This window comes from Cetorhinus maximus, chromosome 16 (genome assembly GCF_964194155.1).
Source record: "Cetorhinus maximus chromosome 16, sCetMax3.hap1.1, whole genome shotgun sequence".
Lineage (NCBI taxonomy): Eukaryota > Metazoa > Chordata > Chondrichthyes > Lamniformes > Cetorhinidae > Cetorhinus > Cetorhinus maximus.
This window is the reverse complement of record NC_135894.1, coordinates 76,533,468-76,557,678: the sequence shown is the minus strand read 5'-3', so window position 1 is coordinate 76,557,678 and position 24,211 is coordinate 76,533,468. Positions and strand designations below refer to the sequence as shown.

The following is a 24,211-nucleotide window of genomic DNA, read 5'->3' as shown; positions in this document are numbered from 1 at the left end:
GATCCAAGAGGAGTCATATAAAGTTGCGAGAAAAGCAGCAAGCCTGAGGGTTGAGAGCAATTTAGAATTCAGCAAAAGAGGACCAAGAGATTGATTAAGAGGGGAAAAATAAAGTGTGAGAGTAAACTTGTAAGTAACATAAAAGCTTCTATAAGTATGTAAAATGAAAATGACTAGTGAAGACAAATTTAGGTCCCTTACAGTCTGAAATGGGGTAATTTATAATAGAGAACAAGAAAATGGCAGAGCAATTAAACAACTACTTTAGTTCTGTCTTCATGGAGGAAGACACAAATAACTTCCCAGAAATACTAGGGAACCAAGGGTCTAGTGAGAATGAGGAATTGAAGGGATTTAGTATTACTAAAACAATAGTGCTGGAGAAATTAATGGGACTAAGAGCCGATAAATCCCCAGGGCCCAATCATCTACATCCCAGGGTGCTAAAGGAGGTAACCATGGAAATAGTAGATGCATTGGTTGTCATCTTCCACAATTCTGTAGATTCTGGAACAGTTCAGGCAGATTGGAGGGTGGCAAATTAACCCCACTATTTAAAAAAGGAGGGAGGGAGAAAACAGCGAATTACAGACCAGTTAGCCTAACATCAGTAGTAGGGAAAATGCTAGGATCTATTATAAAAGATGTGATAACAGCACACTTAGAAAATAACGACAGGATTAGACAAAGTCAACATGGATTTATGAAAGAGAAATCATGTTTGACAAACCTACTGGAGTTTTTTGAGGGTGTAACTAGCAGAATGGATAAGGGAGAATGAGTGGATGTGGTGTATTTAGATTTTCAGAAAGCTTTTGATACAGTCCCACATAAGAGGTTAGTGTGTAAAATTAAAGCACATGGGATTGGGGGTAATATATTGGTATGGATTGAGAACTGGTTAGCAGACAAGAAACAGTGTGGGAATAAATAGGTTTTTTCAGAGTGGCAGGTGGTGGCTAGTGGGATGCTGCAGGGATCAGTGCTTGGGCCCCAGCCATTCACAATATATCAATGATTTGAATGAGGGAACCAAATGTAATATTTCCAAGTTTTCTGATGACACGAAACTTGGTGGGAATGTGAGCGATGAGAAGGGTGTTAAGAGGCTTCAAGGTGATTTAGACAGGTGAGTGGGCAAATACATGGTAGGTGCAGCTTAACATGGATAAGTCTGAAGTTATCCACCTCAGTAGGAAAAACAGAACGACAGAGTATTATTTAAATGGTGATAGATTAGGAAATGTTGATGTACAAAGGGGCCTAGGTGCCCTTATACACCAATCACTGAAAGCAAGCATGCAGATGCAGCAAGCAGTTAAGAAGGCAAATGGCATGTTGGTCTTCATTGCGAGAGGACTTGAGTACAGGAGCAAGGATGTCTTACTGCAGCTGTACAGGGCCTCGGTGAGACCACACCTGGAGTATTGTTGCAGTTTTGGTCTCCTTTCCTAAGAAAGGATATACTTACCATACAAGGAGTGCAGCAAAGGTTCACCTAGACTGATTCCTGGGATGGCAGGATTGTCGTTTGAGGAGAGATTGGGCCGACTAGGCCTGTGTTCACTGCAGTTTAGATGAATGAGAGGAGATCTCATTGAAACATACAAAATTCTGACAGGGGTGGACAGACTGGATGCAGGGATGATATTTCCTCTGGCTGGGGGGGGGGAGGGGTCTAGAACAAGGGGTCACAGTCTCAGGATACAGGGTAGACCATTTAGGACTGAGATAAGGAGAAACTTATCCACTCAGAGGGTGGTGAATCTATGGAATTCTCTACCACAGAAGACTATGGAGGCCAAGTCACTGAATATATTTAAGAAGGAAAAAGATAGATTTCTGGACTCTAAAGGTGTCAAGGGTTATGAAGTACGGTGTTGAGATAGAGGATTAGCCATGATCATATTGAATGGCGGAGCAGGCTCGAAAGGCCAAGTGACCTACTCCTGCTCCTATTTTCTTTATTTCTATGATTCTTCCTCCTCTCATGGAGAGCCCTGTATAGACTAGAAACACTAGAATAGTTTCAGGTTTCCTAAGATTCTAGACTGGATCTACTGAAGTCTCCTGGGAGAAATTACTGAATTATCGTGGTTACATAAGAAAATTCCAGTTTATGTGAAGATGCACATTTTGACTCCAGGGGGCAGAATTGCTACAGTACTTTGAACTTTAGTTGGCACGTACCGGCATATCCAATGCAATCAATTTTTATTTCAATTTATTCATGCTTTTGTTGGTAGTTTTAGCCTTGTTTTTAGTCTTTGAGTGCATAATGCAGTGAGTAAAAATTGTCAGACATTACACCTTTGTGACATAAATATTTGTGCTTAAAATGTATTGAGGTGGTGCTTGGGACAGGAAGTGATTTTGGGAGCAACTCAGTTGTCTTTAGTACTGGTGCTACTTTTGTCATTTATATGGGGATGTTCTAATTAAAACAGAAGAGTTTAGAGGTATATAAACAGTGCACAACAACTCATGGCAATACCAGAAACACCTCTCCAACTGTAAATCAGTGTAATTCTCATCCACAGTCAGTAGAACTATTGTAATAAATAATTGCTTTACCATGTTGAAATATCTCAAAAGGCCTTGATATGAGAAATACTGCCATAGATTATCATGGTAGCACGAAATATATGCACATCTTCAAAAAACCATTTACTGTTTTCTCTGCTGCTCTCAGATATGTTTAAATGAATTCGTCAAACTCTTCAAACTGTTAAGAACATTGAGCAGAAGCTCACTTCTATGTCTATGCAAGCTTGTTATATTAAAGAAATCTATTGGTATTTTAAAGCTGCATTATAGTTGGCAGTTTGTATTGAACTGAACTTAGACACTTGTTTGTTAATAGATCTTTTTATGACTACAGAATTATTTCATTAAAACAGCACAAAGAATCTTTAATAACTTTAAGTAAATTGTGGATAATAAATAATACAGCCCAAGGATACTATAAAATTAAACTTGTGTATTTCTCTTTTGGTTTCTTCCAACTTACTCCATTAGTTTTCATTTTCGGAGGAGAAAGAAATATTAAAAAATGAGCTTTCTAAAAAAACTTCTCACCCTCTCAGCCTAGCTTTGTCGCTGGAGCAAATAATTGGAACTTGGGCAGATGTTCCCATGATTTCCATTCATTATTTTAAAAATTAACAGATAGAAGACATTGGGGATGTGCCACCAAATTTATGTGTTCCTGATTATTGTAGCTCTGCATTATAGGAATGAGAGTTCCGACTGCCAAAGGACCTCAATGTACTGGGCAGCCTCTGGGAGCAGTGCACATGAGCTAAAATGGATTTCTGCTGAATATATTGTAAGACTTGTATTATGCAAGCACGCGCAGGGAACAGATAAAGAAGATAATGCAATGTCTGAAAGTGCTCAACAAAGCCTGTAATGATCTGAAATACTCCTATCTGATCGTTGGTGCTCATGAGAAATGATACTGAGCCAAATAAGGCAACATTACCATGGTAATGGTATAAGTAGAAGGAATTAAGAAGGACAAAATGTATTTTTGTTTCATTACAATTAATTAGTTACCTGTCACCTGCATTTGTTTCACCATGACTTATTGATAGCATGCATGAAATGTAATGATCAAAGGAAAAAATTGTATTTTAGTGTGAGCAAATCACTTCATCGGGGTAATCATAGTGGAATCAAACTGAAGTTTGATGGCCCTAGGCTCTAGAATATCCTCCTTATACCTCTCTACCTCACCTTCCTCCTTTAACACACACCTTTGACCAAGCTTTTGGTCATCCGGCCTAATATCTCCTTATGTGGCTCAGTGTCATATTTTGTATTATAATGCTCTTATGAAGTGCCTTGGGATGTTTTATTACATTAAAGGCACTATACAAATAAGTTGTTGTTGTTCTGTCAACAAAGACCCGGCTCTGCATTGTTACAACTGCGTATGTGTGTGTACTCCAGTGTTTAAAATAACACGACGAATTAGAACAGACCAATCGGCATCGGGATTACGAAAGAGGAAAATCTTCCACATATCTCTTCAATTTTTAGTTTTGAGTTCTTTTTTTCCTATCCAGAGCCAATATTTTGTGATTGTCTACCCGCTTCACTCCCCACCACCCCTACCCAGTAACCAAGATGACAAATGGTAAAACCTGTCTGTGAGCATTCTGAAGCAGTTCCATTCATTCGCATGGAAAGTGGTGCTTTCCATTGGTTTAGCTGCTGATTCAGAAGCAGTTATGCAAGGGAAAAAAGTAGTACTGACTGTGTAAACCAATATCTAAAATATCGGGCAGGATTTTTCAGATGGCGCTGTTTACCGCCCCGCCATGTGAAGAGTTGCCAGGGAGTATTCCCTGCTAATCATAGCAACTCTGCAGCCTTTTAATGCTCCGAGGAGGATTAATTGACTTGAGATGGGTCTGCCAGCCCTCGTGCAGCAAACTGATTGGCTGGCAGCTCTGTAGTCTCAACAACCCCACTGGCAGCAGGGGCCAGGACTGGGACTACAAACAGTCCCCAGATTCTAAGTCCCACAGTCCAGGAGCAGGTGCATGCAGGTGCCTCTCACATCAGGGAAGGGAGGTACGACTGGGGGTGGGTTGGGGGGTTGTGGGGAGAGTGGGTGGGCCTCTTGGTGGGGAGGTGGGAAGCGACCACCCGGAGGGGGAAGCCCTTGGTGGGTGCACATAATGGGGTCAGGAAGTGCTTGAGGGAGGCACTCCTCCCTTCCCGCCCAAGACCTGAACAGGATGACCTGTTGAGCTTCCAGCCACTCCCGAACTCCATCAGTTAGCCTCAAAATTGAGGTTGGGCAGTAACAGCCTTAAGTGGCCAATAATTGGCCACATAAGCACCTCAATTGCAGCGTGGGCAGAGGGCCTACCACAGGCCTCACCCAATTGCAGGCAGGTCAAGGGCAGGCAGGAGGGCGGAGGGAGGGTCACTTGAGGAATTTTACGGGGGCCTCGCCTGCAAACCTGCTAGCGGGGAACCTTAAAATTCTTCCCATGGGAGTTTTAATGTTATAGTAGTAGAAGAGTAATCTCAAACTCAGAATGTTTGTGGTTTTGTAATAATTCTTAACAATTTGTGAAAAAAATCTCACCACTTTCCTAGGAGCCGATTAAAATCGATTTTAAAATATAATTTTGACTTGGTTTAATTTTCAAAATATCATTGAAATCAGCAAAACCATAAAGGCAGACATGTTTCCTGTTTAGTCTTGGTGAAGAAATACAGTTAGTCTTCAAAGTGTGATAACAGTGCAGATTGTTTATGTGTTTCTTTATGAAACACTAGTCTTTAATTTAAAAAAGTTAATTTGGGGATTTAATTATCCCTAGTGGTACACTGATTAATACATTCCTGAAAAAGTTTCTTTGTTAAATTGTTAGCGCATTTAAATTAATGAGTGTGTCAAAATAGTGTCACTGAGGCATTTTATCTAGTGCATCAAGCAGTGTATGCCACAGGAAATAAAGTCCCTTAGTGCTTAGATATGAGAATGGGGGGGAAATATTTACTCACCAACTGACAATAGCATAGCTAACAGCCACAATAAGAAGTGAAAAGGCATAATGCCAGCAGTAGCACATGGTAATAAACATCATATTGTCATGGCTGGTTTGGTCCCATTCAGGGCTTCCATTTGGAGGATACAGAATAAATCCAATCTGTAAACAGAAATGAAATAATCTGGATGGAAGTGATGGTAAATATTCATAGTTATTTTTAAATTCCATCAATGTGGCTATAAATTAAGTTTCTTTCTAATGAAACAATTACACTATGTAAAGCTGAAAATTATGGTTTAGCAATGATGGCTGCCACACAAAGTCCAAAAATTCATTGTAACAAAAAAGCCATATGGCTTTAATACAGTGACACTTATCAGTAACATGAACTGATCAATAATGTATAAACTGAGTTAAAAGCACATTCTGCAGTCATATTCCTTGGTACCTGGAATATTGGCAAGGGCAATGCAACATGAATATTGTATTCATTGACCGAGAAGGCTTATGGCCAGGTGCCTCGGGAGGATGTCTGGAGATGTGCTAGAATTTGTAGACTCCCAGAGAAGCACGTTTGACTATTACAGGACAAGTACAAAGGGCGCCAGACAAGAGTAAGAAGTAGCATGGGGGGAGAGCGAGCGCGTAGAAGCCAAAGTTGGATTACACCAAGATCAGCACCTAGCCCATTCCTCTTCCTGATCGCCATGTATGTTCTGACTGAGCAAGTGAATAAAGGAAGTACCATGGTTAATCATGTTTGCAGATGACATTGAGTTATGTGGTAGAGATGATGAGAACATAACCAAGTATCTGGAGAACAGGAGAAAAGCACTGGAAGACACTGATATGGAGATCAGTAGACCAAAGGCTCAATTTATGGACCATCAGTTTGAGCAGAAGCAAGGTGGTCAGAGTGAAGGTGTAAAGATTATGGGTGAAGACTTGGAGAAAGTGAGTAGTTTCAAATAATTGGGGTCACTGGTGGCAGGAGATAGAAGTATGGAAAAGGAAATTTAGCAACAGATTAGCTCTGGTTGGAGTATTTGGAAGAAGTGCAGTGGAGTGTTGTGTAAGAAAAGTATTGCTGAAACTGAAAGGAAGAATCTACAAGATACTGTGAGGCTGGCCTTGCTATGTAGTGCAGAAACTTGGGCAACATCAAGAAGAGAGGAACAATGACTGGGTACTAATGAAATGTGAATGCTGAAATGGATGTGTGGAGCGACATGAAAGGACAAAATCAGGAACAAGCACAACAAAGGATCAGTGAAGGTTGTGGGTCATTGAAGAAAGTAGAGATTGAAATGGTATGATCATCTGTTGTGGAGAGAGAGAGAGAGGGGAAATGTGGTGAAGTGAGTGGAGATGGGACTGCCAGGAAGGAGAGGGGGAAGGCCTGAGAACAGATGGAAAAATGCGGTGGTGAGTGATTTAAAAGCAGTGGAATTGGATGAGAAAAGGTTGACTGACAGAAGGAGATGGAGCAAGCTGATCAACCAGCCTTGTGGCGATCACAAGTAAAATGGGAGAAGCCAAAAGAAGATGATGATTCATTGAAATTGTTTCAGGAAACTTTTTGGGCTGGTTTTACATGTCTTTAGAATATGTTTCAAAAACATCAGCGGTGTGCAAATAAATATTAGATTTGGATCAAGGATTACCAATCTAATTGTTGATTGTGAAAACAAGCATACAAATATAATTAAATATTTAATCAAATATAATACTGACTTAATGATCTTCACTAACTTTTTCATTAAGTAGCCTTTAGAATAATTCCTTTATATGTGATATTATCTGTTTGCCATCTGGTATCGCTGTAAACATGGCAGTAAGCCCATCAAAACAGACAAAAGGAAAACAGTGCAACTGCAAGGGAAAGGGCAGTTTAGATGCCAGACTGGTTGGTCTGGATTGCCACTTTCTTTTGCATGTTTGCTTGCAACATCAACTATTACTTGACATAAAAAATAATGGACTTGTGCTCATCATTAGCACTCACTTAAAACATGGGGGGCCACGATTGTAGTGTAACAACAATGCTGCACTCTCCGCTTCTCCAGTGGAACATTTAACAGGTGCAAATTAATTTGCCACTCTTTATTGAAATTTTGAAAAAAAAGGGAAAATTACAAATACACAAAAAGTTCAAGTAAAGTGAAGCATATGAAAACAATCAAAATCCCTAACGAATAATAAAAAAAATCTGGATGAGCTACATTTGAATTCATATCCAATCCTTAACTTATAGTGCTGTAAATCTCCTAAAACTATAGGTTTCATCATAATGTGATGACTGTGATTTGATGTATTTATTATATTGCCAACAGTAACCTTTATAAACATATAATCAGCACAATCTGGTCCCCTGGATTCTAAAGGGGCAGAAAAATCGTTTTAAAACAGGGAATTGAAAATCTGTCACTTAATGAAACAGGGCAAAGATTTCATTTGAAACACATTCAGGATATTTTTACCACTGGCATTAAACTAGCAAAATCAACCAATTAAAGTTCCATAAAATATTACGAAACACTTTTCAGTAGAGAAATAAACTGTACTTTAAAACTCACTATCAATGTTTGCTATTTCTTTCAGGGCATTTGGATTTAGATCATAGAATGCATTTCATTTGAAAGAGTGTGAATTTACCAGATTCCAAAACTGTTACTCTTGTTCTGCTTTTATTACTTTTGGGCTAAATAGCCTTGGAGGAATGTGTTATGTGTGAGAAGAATGGAAAGAAGAACCTAGACTAAAGCAAGGAAGATGTGAAAACTGGGCTGTGATTTTAAGGGTAATTACCATGTTTTACATCTAATTACTGTATCACTGACAGTATTGAACACTCGAATGTCTCAACTCTACAAGGTTCAAAACAAAGCACGCACAACACCCAAAACAATCTGCACAAACATACTAAATAGCCATCATTTTGTGGATAAGTACGCTCATCAAGGTCAGGATAATAGTGCTGGAGAATTAATTATTATTATTCTTGTCAAAGGTTGCAGCCGCACCCTAAATCAAAAGACAGCTTGAAAGACTAGGTTACATTTCTGTTCTCATTGTGTCACTGGTGGGTCAAAACACACGCCCTTTTGTATTGGTAAGAAATGAAAATCAGGCAGGTTCCATAAAGGCTGTAAGATCTGCTCCACCAGATTGCTTTTAAAACATTGAAGAAGAAGAAAATCTACACTGTTGAGGCAGATTTTCAGCATATGTCTGCCGTTTTCAACTGAAAAACAGTTGGCTGGCAGTTGTAGATCAAGGAGGAGTGGTGGGCTCTTTGCTCTCCCATTGGTGCCGAAGGTCCACATGATGAAATAATCTAACCAGCTATCCTTTAATTATCACTCCACAGATGCTGCCTGATCTGCTGAGTATTTCTTCCATTTTCTGTTTTTATTTCAGATTATCAGCATCCACAGTATTTTGCGTTTGCTTGCTTTATTTCACCTTGTTTCTTCCCCTCTCCTGATTACTTTCACCACCACTCCCCCTGAAAAGCCCCAATCACTTTCCCCAACAGGAATTGATGTTCGCTTCATCAGTGAATTACCTGGGAAGGCCCAGCAGGCAGACGGAGCAAAGAACTCCTTGGCCTCAGTGTCTAAGTGATTGAGGGAGTGAATTTCGCCAAATTCTTCAGGTGCCAAAGAGCCTCCAAGGTGACCAAGATGGGGTCTTAAACTGCAATACCAGTTTAGTCCACATATGCTGCTCCACAAAAATGACATTTAATCAGCATTTGAGTGTTAAACTTGCAGGTTTCCAGTTTAGAATCTCCAGGCAAATTCAAATTATGGTAATCACCAATTAGGACTGAAATTGTTTGCTAAATCCAGACTTTCAAACACGCTAATTTTATTCACACTTCAACCGTTTTGTACCTGTTTTCACCCTTTTTTTGACTAGATCCAACACTCAGCATGTCAATCATTAGCAGCAATCAAAGAAAACAGCATTCCAGCTAGATAGTTAAAACACCAGAAAGGATGTGATTCAGAAGTGACCTTGCAGAGTATTTAAAAGAGTATCTGATAGAAAATGTAAATTGGGAATACTATTTCAAACTAAACCATAACAGAAGCACATGGAGACACATGTCAGGAGATTAGGAAGACCGAACTCTGGAAACGTAGTGTAAACCTTGAATCATCTCAGATATAGTTGGACACAATGAGCCAGATTTTAGCTACCAAGGTGGGTAGTTCAAGTTGGGAAACTTCCTGAATTGGCATAAAGGGCCCAGTCAATTTTAATTTTTGCCCCTCGCAAGGGCGTGATCGAATTGAGCCTGCCACCTTTGCAAGTAGTTCAAAGGCCGCCAATGCTGAGGTGGGCTGATTACAAGGACGGCTTTGGTTCTCTGACACTTTGGCCCAGTTTTATTAAAGTCTGTTAGTCCCTTTAGCACTCACCCCTCAGCCGCACCCACCCCACACACCACCTCATACCCTCCATGCCACCGCTATAGCTACTCACTCAGTATCCAATACAGACAGAGCTCAGAAGCCATGTGGAGATGAAAAGAAACTAAGTGTCTATCTATCTAATAGAGCTCTCACTCATACACACTTGATACAGGAAAAACTCCCATTCATGAAACCAATCAAAGATTTAAAATCCCCTCGAGTGGTCAATCTGTATTAAAAACAAACAAACTTCCATTCAGTAACCATATCAAAGACAGCTAATCCTTTAATAGCCTCTTAAAACTGTCAATCAAAATGTGAACTCAGCACCTCTGCTGAGGTAAGTGCTTTTAGAGCTTTTGAATTTCAACCAAGCATTCATAATGGGCTCAGCTCTAATAACAGAAAATGTCTTTTTCTAAGCTATACCAGATGACCTGTCAATCATTGGACTCCCAACAGCGTTTGTGCTTTTAAACCTATCAGACAGCTGCAGCCTAGTTTATTTCATTTTTAATGGGCTGGGGATTTAAATAATTCAGATTATGACACTTAAACAGACCCTATCCACATTTCAGGAGCATTAATGTCACATCCATAAACGTGTGACTCCCACAGTGGGAGTTAAGGCCTTGGAACAGTGAAAATGGGGTCTGTTGAATTCAGCACCAATTTTAAATGGCCCTACTGAGTTTGGCTTTTCCGCCTGTGTGATTCTGTGTCCTGCCCCCTTTCCCATAGCAGTAAAAATTTGATCCTCCGGAAATGGGTTGGGACTTCCGCATCTGGGTCCCACCCACCATTTTTACAGGCCTTCAGAGTCAGCCCGGCTCCATGAAAATCCACCCATATGATGGGGTTTTGATAATGAACCCAGTGGGCTGAATGGCCATTCATTTTTTTTGCATATTTATATTCTAATCCTGTGATTGGGCTTATTGTAATACACATTAACCCATTGCAAATCTGTGATTTATCCACTGGTGGCCCAGTGAAATTTCTATACATGTTCCATGTTCCAAGCAATCCTGTGGGTTACTTTTATCTATCCTAGTTACAGTTGGTTCCACCTGCACCCACTTGTCATGCCAGCTAATCTACTAGGAAACCATATTACCTACCACATAAGGGTAAAGTGCCTATATTTCTGTCATGTGCACTTATAAATTTTGTATACCAATTGATTGCACAATGAAATCAAGACCAGTTAATTATTTCTTTCATGCACTTTGAATTTCTTTGGGCTTCAAATCCTCAATATTTGAATCACTTGCAGAGCCTTTCCCAGCCCCATGTTTAAAGCTTTTACCTGCATAACTCTGTATAATTTTGCTCTTATTGCCACAAATTTAGTTTTGCTTCTTTACCTTTACTCATGTTCCACTTACTTACTACAATTGTGGTCATTTTCTATCACCAGGGTTAACCTAGCACTGTCCTTAATTTAATTTTCATTGTTACACACTAGGGCCAGAATTTGACGCGCGGTGATGTCAGTCGTGTGTCCCAACGTCACCGTGCAGCATTCCGATCTTTTGTTTGGTGGGCGTGCACCAGAGTCGGCTGCACGCCCGCCGAACTGTCAAAAGACCGTTAAGGCCATTAATACACCAATTAACTGAACTGTCAGGGCTGCCCATCCGACCTTAAGGTTGGCAGGCAGGTGAAGAGCCCAGGCGGCCTTCGCATTTTTCATGAAACCTCATCTACGGGCGGGATGAGGATTCATGAAGGGTTTATTAAAGTAATGAAGATTTTTTTTAAACATTTGATAAACATGTCCCAGCTCATGTGACGCTGTCACATGAGGGGACATGTGTAAATAAGTTTTAACTTTTTTATTTTTATTTTTCACATTGAATATAATCTCCCTGACTCTCCCTCCTCCCCCCACCCATACCAGCAGTGCTGAGCGCCACCGAGCACGCGTCATGCTGGGCGGGCCTTAATTGGCCCGCCCAGGTAAAATGGTGGCGAAGGCGGCGATTGGCTCCGTGCCCACCTGCACCTGCTCCCAACCGGCCTGTCCAACGGGGAGAAAACTCTCCCCTAGAATTAGTGGATTCAGGGAAGCAATTACCTTAATTGTTCATAAAAGGGGCAGGGGGAAATTCAAACCAAAAGAACCCCTTACCTGCCAGAACCAGCTGCCTTGCAGGATACAAAGGCTTGTCCTCAAAAGCTCCAGTACTATATTCCCCCGGAGGAAGACTTCAAGAAAGATGCTAATGGAACCGCCAAACACTGCCACCAACAGCAGGATGTGCACATGAATGTCAAGCATCGCACGCCCATGGACATGGTAATAAAACAAAAAACCTGCAGGGTAAACAACATGATTATAGAGGGCCAGAGGATTGGGGGGGAGGGGGGGGGAGGGAATACATTCTTTATGATTTTCACACACTCTAGATTTTACCATGTGAACTGTTGAAGGTATGGAGGTGTGGAAGTCAAACATAAATTTCTCCTGAACATTTGGTGCTTTTCATTTGGTGGTGAACTTTTGTGGGGTTCTCCCAATTGCCTGCTGTAACTATGAAAGAGGCTTTGCTGAAATGAAAGTGCATAATCTGAAAGATTCACAGAGATTCAACACATTTATCTTTTGCATTGAAGAGGAACATGCAAAGCTTAAACATAAGCAAGAATAATTTATCCAACCATCTATCCATACTTGTCTTCCATTTCCTTCAATCTCCCACGTATATGTGCAGAAACCCCACCATACATACTGGAGGAGTTAAAATACTGAGAGGAAGTAATGAATATCTTTCAGTAAACCTAATAATCAACTTCGTTATCTATTCATAAAGTATACAAAATGCTTACCAGATAGCCCTGGACAATTTATAACTTGACCTGAATTAGATCCAATTAAAAATTCTACAGGACCTGTCATGTAACTATATATTTTTCATAATATTATTGTGGAATATTGTAAAGTAGGCTTGTGTGTGTGGCTTTATTTAATTAAATTAGAGATGGATAGACTGCAAGGTTGAAATTATCAAAAGAGTTAGGTGTACAAAGACATTTGAAACGCTAATGAGTGAGTTAGGATAAAGTCAGCAGATAGGGTGCAAATGAAATTTGCATTTTTAGATAAGGGAAAAAGTTGTTGGATTTTCAAAGAGACATGATAGGGTTATTACGTTGATGTTTCCCAAAAGTGCTGACCATAATGACAACATAAAAGATTTTTATGGGAAAATTAAATTCCAAAGACATGTGGAAAAAATGGGATTTCCAAATCAAAGTAGGAGAAATATATTTAAAGAAGGATGGAAGGCTGTATGAGATGTGGCCATGTGAGATCTGAAAGGTACATCATGTGAAACAGATTTGGGAAAAAGCCTCTAGCCACTTTGAAGAAGTCTGTTGTTCCAGTAACCAAAATTGTGTTAAAAGCCTTTAGAATTCCACTGTCGAGTGGGTGCTTGTGGTAACCTTGCTGGATTCTCTATATAAATCTATTTTGGACTGTTGCCTTAAAAGGGGTGTGTAATTGGGAGTAGTCTGGTTGATTAGGAATAGTTAAAACATTAAGGGCAGAGCTTTCCCCCCGTCGGGGGGGAATTTGTTGAGTGGGCGCGTGGAGGCACACCTCTGATCAGCCCCCTGATCGGGGGCGCGCCGCCATTGGAAGCGCTATGCGCTCCCTGTGCAGGCGGGTGGGGATTCCCTGAGCCGAGTGCGCTTCGCACATGTGCACGAAAGAGCATACTCATCTCCCTGAAGCCTGTGGAGATCGGCTCCACAGTTAAAAATTTTGAAATAGAAAAAAAAAAATTTCCCTGACGTCCCCTCATGTGACACTGTCACATGAGCTGGGACATGTCCATCACTTTTAAATAGACTTTAATTACATTTTTTAAAACCTACATGAAACCTCATCCTGCCCGTGGATGAGGTTTCATGCTTTTTCTAATTCTCGCCAGGGCTCCTGGCCTGCCCGCCAACCTTAAGGTTGGATGGGCAGGTCCATTAATTACTTTAATGACTCTGTCAATGGCCTCAATTGGCCATTGGCAGGTCGGCAGGCGCACAGCTGATTTTGCTGAGCTCTCGCCTACCTGAAAATTTAAATGGGCGCGGTGACGCCGGGAGTTCCGCCCGACGTCATCCTGCGTCGGCGAGCAGGCCCCGCCCCCCCACTCGCCAACTGGGAAATCCTGGCCTAAGTAACTGTGTAATTGTAATTTTGCATATGTGTTTTGTTTTTTTCTTTTGTTAATAAATGTTTTCATTTAATTTTAAAAATCTCTAATGCTGTTAGTGGACTCTTTACTGCTGAATTCAGCGCACAAACCTTCTCATAATAAATACGAACTACAAAACCGTTGTGATAGCGTGGCCGAGTTTCCCATGTGAATTTGGTCAGTCTGGCAAATACTACCTGCTGTATCATAACAAAATTGGGACCTCGTCCTGGGTTTTTGTAAATCCTTGATTGGCTTGGAGTTGGTGAATCTTAAGGCTATGAGTACGAGAAGAACATTGAACTCAGGAGTTGGTGTTGAGGGATTTTAAAATGGTTAGACTGTAAATATGGCTTTAACCATTGCTAAGACTTTTCTCAGAGTACAATATATAACCCTGATTGGTTTACAAAAAGTAACTAAGTGTAAGTTAACAGAATTGGCGGATAAGTTGCAGTTGGGTTTAATCACAGGGGAAAAGAAAGCGGGCATAGTTGAAGTCATAGTGCAGCATTTGAAATTGGAAGGGATACCTGAAGCTAGCAAATGGCTAAGATTCAGTTGCAAATGAGAAAACTTGAATTAGAGGTAAAAGAAAAAAAGGAGAGCGCGAATTAGAATTGAAAAGGCAAGAGAATGAGCATTTCAAAGGAAAATGGAGAAGTTAGCAATGAAGGAAAGAGAAAAGGAAAGAGAAAATCAGCTTTAAAAGCTGGAAGTTAAAAAAGAGATCTCAAAAGTTGAGGAAGGTTCTTATGTGGAAACAACCACTTTCAACTTGAAACCCAGTAGGGAGATGTTGTGCAGGCTCTTCCAGAAGTTTGAGAAAAGGGATGCAGAGGCGTTCTTTATTTCATTTGAGAAGATAGCTAAACAGGTGAAATGGCCACAAGAAATCTGGACATTGCTTTTACAGTCTAGGTTGGTAAGTAGAGCTCCTGAGGTATACGCATCACTGTCAGAAGTAGTATAGGTGGATTATGAGGCAGTAAAGAGGGTTATTCTGAGTGCAGATGAGTAGGTTCCTGAGGCGTACAGGCAGAAATTTAGAAATGTAAGGAAACAGCCTGGTCAGACTAGTATTGAGTTTGAGAGAGTAAAACAAATTAATTTTGACCAGTGGATACGGGCATTAAAGGTCGAGACAACATGTGCAGCTCTTAGAGAATTAATTCTTTTGGGAGAATTTAAAGATTCAATTCCTTCGATAGTGAGAACTCATGTGGAAGAACGGAAGGTTAAAACAGCTACACAAGCAGCAGAAATAGCTGATGACTATGAGTTGGTCCATAGATCTAAACCTTCTTTTCATCACCTTTTAAAATTCGTGAAGGATAGAAAGTGGGAAGGTGAAAGGAAGGCATGGAGTCAGGGAAGAGGAGGAACAGTTGGAAATTTTCAGCAAGTTTCTCTTCAGACCAGAAAGGAAGACACAGAGCGTAGAAGTGACACTTGAAAACTGAGGTGTTTCAATTGTGATAATGTTGGGCACGCAAAGTCAATCTGCAGAATTTTCCCGTCGGCAATTTGGGGGCGAGGCCCGCTCGCCAACGGGAAAATGACACGGGATGACGTCAGGAGGAACCCCCGACGTCATCCCAGTCCATTTAAATATTGAGGAAGGCGGGCGGACAGCGAAATCAGCTGTCCGCCCGCCGGCCTGTCATTGGCCAATTGAGGCCATTGACAGGGCAATTAAGATAATTAAAGACCCTGCCCGTCCAAGCTTAAGGCTGGCGGGCAGGCCAGGAGCCCCAGCGGGCTTCTGATAATACACAAAACCTCATCCACTGGCGGGATGAAGTTTCATGTCCGTTTTTTAAAACTTTAATAAATTTTATGTGATATTTATTAACATGTCCCATCTCATGTGACATTGTCACATGAGGGGGACATGTTAATAATTTTTAAATTTTTCTATTTTTTAACTTTGTAACACTTTCACTGATCTCCCTGAGACAGCACTTAGTCTCAGGCAGCAGTGCACTCTTTCGCATGCATGCACGAAACAGCGCACTTTGACAGATGGGGAATCCCTCACCGCCCCCCAACCCCCCGCACATATGCACTTCCCGTTGGGCAGGCCGCTAGGCGGGACTTAATTGGCCCGCCCACTTAAAATGGCAGCGGGGCCTGCTTCGGCGTCAGAGTTCTGCTGCCCGCCCGCCGCCAAGCTGGTGGGGCCTGCCTGAAAACCAAGGGCAAAATTCTGCCCATTGTGTTGGAGGTTACAGGGAAAACCCATTGCAGTAGTTGGAACACCGAAAAGTTCTGGAAATAAGAAGAGTGTGGGTTCAGAGATCCAGAAGCAGGAAGACCTACTGGTTTGTGTACAGATGAAGTAGCAAGAATCAGTGATAGGTAAAGAAGTGGGAATATGTTCATAATTTACCGAAGGGAATTCTGAACGGCAGGTTACAGAAGCGTTTAAAGATTTTGTGTGTGAAGGGCAAGTCTTTCCATGTGTGCAGGGTGGAGCAGGCAACGATATTAAAATTTTAAGGCACACAGGGGCTACTCAATCTTTAATGTTATGGGATAGTGATATTTGTTGTCCAGAGGGAGTATTGCAAGAAAGAGTGGTAATAAGTGGAATTCGTGGAGATGCTAAACCTATTTCATTGTGGGAAATGAATTTTAAAAGTAAGTTGAAAGCAGGTGAGGTGATGAGTAGTGGAAAAATTGCCCATTGCAGGGGTTCAGTTTATTTTAGGTAATGAAAAAGCTGGGTCACAGATGTTAGTGATGCCTACTTTAGTCGAGCAGCCTGTGGTGGTGCATTCAACAGAGTGCAGAAAGAACATCCTGAATCGTTTACAGATTGTGTGGTAATGGGATCACAAACTCACAATTTGAAACAGGAAGAGGAGGAATTAGAAAGGATGCTGATATCCAATTAGCTGGATCTGTTTTTGAAAGGATTGTACAGGAAGAGAAGGTTGGAGAGAATGAAGTGGAAGTGTTTAGTTCAGTTAAATTGGTAGAGTTACAGCAGGAGGATTCACAAATAAAGAAGTTTATTAGACAGCTTATTCGGAGCAGAAGCAGAATGTATTTCAGAAAGTTACTACCTGAAAGGTAATGTGTTAATGAGGAAGTGAAGACCGTCTCATGTTTCAGCAGATGAAAAATGGGAGGTAGTACATCGAATTGTTATACCACCTGGATACAGAAATGAGATATTGAGAGTAGCTCATGAAATTCCAATAGCTGGACATTTAGGAATTAGGAAAACTCAGGTGAAAATACATAAACATTTCTATTGGCCTGGATTGCATAAAGATGCTGTCAAATTCTGTAGGTCAGGTCACACGACAGGTGACAGAAATACCTCAAGCAGTGAATAAACCTGCACCTTTAATTCAATTCAAGCATTTGAGGAACCTTTTACCAGGGTCCTGATTGATAGTGTAGGACACCTCCCTAAAACTAAAAGTGGAAATCAGTACTTGCTGACAATTATGAGTGTGTCTACAAGGTTTCCAGAAGTGATACCTTTACGAAATATTACAGAAAAGTGAATTGTAGAGTTGATTTAAATATTTTACAAGATATGGGTCACCGAAAGAAATGCAGTTGGATCAGAGTTCGAATTTCATGTCACAGCTGTTTAAGGAAGTAATGAACAGCCTGAGCATAACGCACTTTAAGTCATCAGCTTATCATCCTGAATGATAAGGTGCTTTAAGAGAGATGGCATCAAACTTTAAAAACTATGATGAGAGCTTATAGTCAGGACTATTCACAGGGTTGGGATCGGACGATTCCATTCTTGTTATTTGCTATTAGGAATGCTCCCAATGAATCAACAGGATTTAGTCCTTTTGAATTAGTCTATGGTCATGAAGTAAGGGGACCACTTAAGTTGATTCAGGAGAAACTAGTGGGTCAGAATTTGGAAACTACTCTCCTGGATTAGGTGACAAACTTCAAAGAAAGATTAAACAGTGCATATGAGTTAGCTAAGGAACATTTAAAGATATCACAGTAGGTGATGAAGGCAAAGGCAGATAAGAGGGCTAAAGCTCATACTTTCGGACATGGTCAGGTAGCTCCAAGAGATGTAAAAGTAAAAGCCATTGTGAATTTCCCAGTGCCTACAACAAAATGAGAAATTTTGAGATTTCTGGGCATGAGCGGATTTTACCTGAAGTTTGTGCCAAATTTTAGCAGTGTGGTTGCTCCATTGACTGAACTATTAAAAAAGAACAAGAAGTTTCAATGGACACAGAGTGTCAGAAGGCATTTGACAGTTTGAAAACTGTGCTGACTACGACACCAGTTTTGGCAGTGCCTAATTATGCCAAGCAGTTTAAGTTGGCAGTGGATGCAAGTGATTTGGGTATTGATGCTGTGCTGTTGCAGGAAGATGAAACTGGAATTGAGAAGCCAATCGGATATTTTTCACAGAAGCTGAACGTACATCAGAGAAGAAACTCAATCATCAAAAAAGGGATTCTAGGTCTGGTGTTAGTGTTGCAGCATTTCAAGGCTAATGTTGCAAGCAATTCGTCAGAAACAATTGTTTATACAGACCACAATCCTTTAAAATTTCTGGACAAATTTCAAGACTGAAGAGCAAGACTATTCAGCTGGAGTTTATTACTGGAAACGTATAATTTACAGATTGTACGTGTGGCTGGACGAGAAAATCATTGTCAGTCTTAAAAGTTCAAAGGAAATTAGACATTTGAAACATAGACACTGGACTGAAATTACCTCTGTTGATACAAAGGATTTGTATAAATGGTCATGTTAATATATGCACCTGGTAATGTAATAGCTTGTGTATATAGATAAGTATAGTAAGTAATGTAAGATGGGTTGAGAAAATGAAGCCGTCTTTTAAAATTATGACGGTTCATTTTTCTATAAGGATGGAGCTGTCATGAAACTGTCATATTTTTCATAATATTATTGTGAGATATTGTAAAACAGGCTTATGTGTGGTTCTATGTGTGGCTGATTAAATTAGAGATGCGTAGACTGCAAAGTTGAAATTATTGAAAGAGTTAGGTGTAAAAAGGCATTTGAAATGCTCATGAGTGAGCTAGGGTAGTCAGCAGATAGGGTGTGAATGAAATTTGCATTTTTAGATAAGGGGAAACGTTGTTGGATTTTCAAAGAGGCATGATAAAGTTATGATGATGTTTCCCAAAAGTGCTGTCCATAATGACAACATAAAAAGATTTTTATATTATGGGAAATGTAAATTCCAAAGACATGCGGAAACAAAGGGATTTATAAATCAACAAAGAAGAAATATATTTAAAGAAGGATGGAAGGTTGTATGAGATGTGGCCATGTGAGAGTTGAAAAGTACACCATGTGAACCAGACTTGGGAAAAAGCCTCTAGCCCCTTTGCAGAAGTCTGCTGTTCCAGTAACCAAAGTTGTGTTAAAAGCCTTTGGAATTCCACTATCGAGTAGATGCTTGTGGTAACCTTGCTGGATTGTCTCTATAAATTTTAGATTTATTTTAGAATGTTGCCTTAAAAGGGATGTGCAGTTGGGAGTCTGGTTGATTAAGAATTTTGAAAATTGTTATAATGTTGAGTAACTGTAACTATAATTTTGTGTGTGTTTTATATTTTTTTGTTAATAAAGGTTTTAATATAATTTTAAAAATCTCTAAAGTTGTTAGTGGACTCATTACTTCTGAGTTCAGTGCACAAACCTCCTCGTAATAAATACAAATTGCAAAGCCATTGTGATAGCGTAGCCAGGTTTCCCTTGTAGATTTGGTCAGCCTGGCAAAAATCACCCGCTGGATCATAACAGATCTACATTTTGAATTACAAAACTACAATCTTCCAGTAGGATCCCATTGAGCTCAATTCCATAAGCAACAGAGTAACACGTTAAAATTCTTTTTTCTCGACATTATTTTCATTGGCTGATTTTCTGAAGATGTTAGAGGAAAACATTGTAAGGAAACTTCTTTAAGGGTAAAACTAAACAAGATTATTTAAGGCTGCATTCCAATTAGTTCTAATTCAATTTAATTACATATCAGAAACATTGAAACACATCTGGAGATAGTTATAAAGAGAAAAATAACTTTTAATCTACATGAAAAGTTTGAGTATGTTCTTTAAAGAGGTCTGAAAATCTAACTTTGATTAGAATTGATGTATTAAGACATTGTTGCCTTCAAATTAATTTGGAAGGCAACCTTAATAATCCCATGGTTCCTCAAATTTTATTGCAGCATTTAAACAAGCTGCAAAGGACAATGACAGTTAAGCTATAATTCTCCAAATCACACTCCCTTCATGTGCAACAACACCCTAACAGCACTGTGGGCGTACTTACACCACAGGAACTACAGCGGTTCAAGAAAGCAGCTCACCACCACCTTCTCAAGGGCAATTAGGGATGGGCAATAAATGCTGACCTAGCCAGCAATGCCACATCCCAGAAATGAATTTAAAAAAACATACTGGGATCATGGGATAGCATATTTATTGGTGCTGATTAAAACTGGTGATGGCAATTAAAGACAAATAATTGTAATGCCATTATTTTCTTCTACATGCAACTTACAGGACTTGACAAGAGAATTAAAAAAAATAAAATGCAATCCCTATTGAGACTGATAATGTAGAATAGCACAGTGGCACAGGTGCTCTGGGCTCGTGTTAGAACAACACAACATCCTATGCCCTGTTGGATGGCTTGCAGAATGAACCTGCTGCCACATGGCACTCTAGATCATCCTCCCTTAAAGAAAGCAGAAAAACATACATTTATCTAGCAAGTTTAGTGCCTTTGACCTCAAGACATCCCAAGTGCTTTGCAACCAGAGACATACTTTTCACAGAATCACAGAATTGCTACAGCGCAGAAGGAGGCCATTCGATCCATCATGTCTGCGCTGGCGCTCTGAATGAGCATTTCACCTAGTGCCATTCTCCTGCCTTCTTCCCATAACCCTGCACATTGTTTCTTTTCAAATAATCACCTAATTCCCTCTTGAATGCTTCAATTGAACCTGCCTCCACCATACTGTCAGGCAATGCATTCCAGACCCTAACCACTCGCTGTGTGAAAAAGATTTTTCTAATATTGCTTTTCCATCTTTTACCAATTTATCTTTAATCTGTGTCCCTGATTCTTGATCCTTCCGCCAATGGGAACAGCTTCTCCCTTTCCAACCTGCCCAGGCCCCTCATGATTTTGAATACTTCTATCAAATCTCCTCTCAGCTTTCTTTTCTCCACGAGAAAGAGTTCCAACTTTTCCAATCTATCTTCATAACTGAACTTCCTCATCCCTGGGCCTGAATTTTTCAGGCGGCGGGCAGGCCTGGAGGGAGGGTGGTCAGTTCCACGCTGCCATTTTACCCGGGTGAGCCAATTAAGGCCTGTCCAGCGTAAGACACGAGCCGTAGCGCTCAGCGTTTCCTGTGTGGGCAGCGGGAGGAGGGAGAGTTGGGGTCAGCGCTCTTTTGCGCATGCGCGCGGAAGAACACTTCAATCTCCCTGAGGCACGGAGCAGCCTCAGCGAGATTGAATCGCTACTGAAATTATTAAATAAAGGTGTAAAAATTTAATTAAACATATCCCCTCATGTGGCTGTGTCACATGAGATGGGACATGTTTTCATATTTTGGAAAAAAATTTTTATTTAATTAATAAAAGCTTTAGGAAACCTCATCCCATTCGTGGATCTGGTTTCCTAAAAAATGCAAAGGCTGCTTGGCCTTTTCGCCTACTCACCAACCTTAAGGTTGGACGGGCAGCATTAACAATTCCCTTCATCGCTTCCTTAGTGGCCTTAATGGACCCTTTACATATCGGAGAGTGTGCAGCCAACTCCGGTGCACGCCCACCGAATGAAACATCGCAAGACAGTGCGATGACTTGGGATGCATGCCCGACGCCATCACGTGTCATTTTACATGTTGGCGTGTCCGGCCCGCCCCTGCACGCCAACTGAAAAATCCTGCCCCTGGAGTCATTCTCGTAAACCTCTTCTGCACTCTCTACAATACCTTCACATCCTTCCTAAAATGTGGTGCCCAGAACTGTATGCAGTACTCCAGCTGAGGTCTAACTGGTGTCTTATATTGTTGAACTGTTGTATTCACAGTCATATTCACTGCTTGTCTGACATCCAGTACTAGCTGAACAGAAATTTCCTCCAACTAAATATTGGGAAATTTGAAGCCATTATCTTTGGTCTGTAAGAGTTAAACAAAGATCTCTATGTTTTTAGTAAAATCAAAGATCAGCAGAATTCTCCAGGCGAACCTTGTACACCATAAGGGCTGATATCAGCAGAACTCTCCAGAAAGATCTTGGGGATCATAAGGGATGAACTGGTTAGAAGACAAAGGTGGGATGAGGATAAACAGATAAGGGTAAAGACAAACAGTGCCAGTGACTGGAGACATCTGCTTATCATGTGGTTATGCACTGACAAGATTAGAATTTGAATAATGCAACGTGTACCTAACTAGCTGTGTATAAAAAAGATGGTTTTCCTGTAATTGGTAGAGTTCTGTTTTAGCTAGTCTAAGGCAGACTCTCCCTGCATTCGCTTGGATAAAACGATCGTCAACATGTATCTGAGTCACCTGTGGTCAATTCTTAGAAGGCACTACAACAGCTCCTCACAAACTCTGTTCCTTACCCTCCTACTCCTATCTCTCCCTGACAACAGTCTAAGGTTTAACCAGACTGTCCGCAACCTTGGTGTTACATTTGACCCTGAGATGAGCTCCGACAACATATCAATGTCATCACTTACAGCGCTTCCATAACATCATCCGACTCCATTCCCAGTCCAGCTTATCTGCTGCTGAAACCCTCATCCATGCCTTTGTTACTTCTAGACTTGACTATTCCAATGCACTCCTGGCTGGTCCCACATTCTAGCCTACATAAACTTGAAGTCATCCAAAGCTCTACTGCTCATGTCTTAACCTGCACCCAAGTCCTGTTCACTAATCAGCCCTGTGCTCACTGACAAAAATTGGTTTCCATTAAAGCAACGCCTTGATCTTAAAATTCTCATTCTTGTTTTCAAATCCAACCATTTCACCGTCTTTTCCTATTTCTGTAATCACCTCCAGCCCTACAACTCTCTGAGATATCTGTGCTCCTCCAATTCTGGCCCCTTGAGCATCTCTGATTTTAATCGTTCCACCGTTGACAGGCATACATTCAGCTGCCTAGCCCCTAAGATCTGGAATTCCCCCCGAAACCTCTCCACTTTACCTCTCTTCCCTGTTTTAAGACACTGCTTAAAACCAATGTCTATGGCCTAATGTCTTCTTACATGGCTCAGTGTCAAAATTTTATTTGATAGCGCTCCTTGGGACAGGTTACTGCATTAAAGGTGCTACATTAATACGATACAAGTTGTTGTTGTAGTGTAGAATGTGAGAGAACCAATTTACATACAGCATGGTCCCACGAGCAGCAATGCAATAATGGCCAAATAATCTGTTTGTTGAGGCTTAAATATTGGTCAGGATACCGGGAAAACTCTCTTCTTCGTCTACCTGAGGGAGCCTCAGTTTAATGTTTCATCCAAACATGCACCAGTGATCATGCAGCACCCCCTCAGTACTGCACTGGAGTGTCAGCCTAGATTTTGTGCTCATGTTGCTGGACTAGGGTTCAAACCGACAACCTTCCAACTCAGAGAACTGATGGGTACCACTAAGCCATGGCTGACAGCAGCGTATCTTACATGTCAGGAGGTGGTGACCAGGCTCAGCACTCTTGTGAATCCTACCATCAGGAAATGTTTTGTGCTCCATTGATCTGATGTTTCCATTCCACTTAGAAATTGCCAAGTGTGTTGTCTCTTACAAATAAGCTGCTACTTGCTTCACGCATCTATAGATAGCTGGCTGACCACTTTAGTACCTGTCATTTTGACAGCTGGATAGTATTTAGTGGCATAAACTGTTTATGCTATTGGGCAGAACCTTCCCTACAGTATAAGATGCCTGTAGGTCAACTATCAGCAGGTGACACCGATATATAGTAGTCTCCAGTCTGGAGCAGAGTGGCCTGATAGGTCTCCTCTGGAGTATTTAAGAAGTCGTTTCTAAGGC

General features: G+C 40.8%; 1 protein-coding gene across 9 annotated transcripts in view; it reads right to left on the bottom strand.

Moving 5' to 3' along the window:
• tmem45a (transmembrane protein 45a) overlaps window positions 1-24,211 on the bottom strand; it is a 111,642-nt gene that overhangs the window by 6,284 nt on the left and 81,147 nt on the right. For 8 of the 9 annotated variants that reach the window (XM_078560093.1, XM_078560092.1, XM_078560090.1 and 5 more), the window contains 3 exons: window positions 12,072-12,256; window positions 5,527-5,672; window positions 1,472-1,566 (listed from right to left, as the gene is read on the bottom strand). In XM_078560093.1, the coding sequence (XP_078416219.1) occupies window positions 1,472-1,566; window positions 5,527-5,672; window positions 12,072-12,256 (426 nt within the window). The remainder of the gene's footprint in view (window positions 1-1,471; window positions 1,567-5,526; window positions 5,673-12,071; window positions 12,257-24,211) is intronic. The other variant, XM_078560099.1, reaches the window with a different exon arrangement.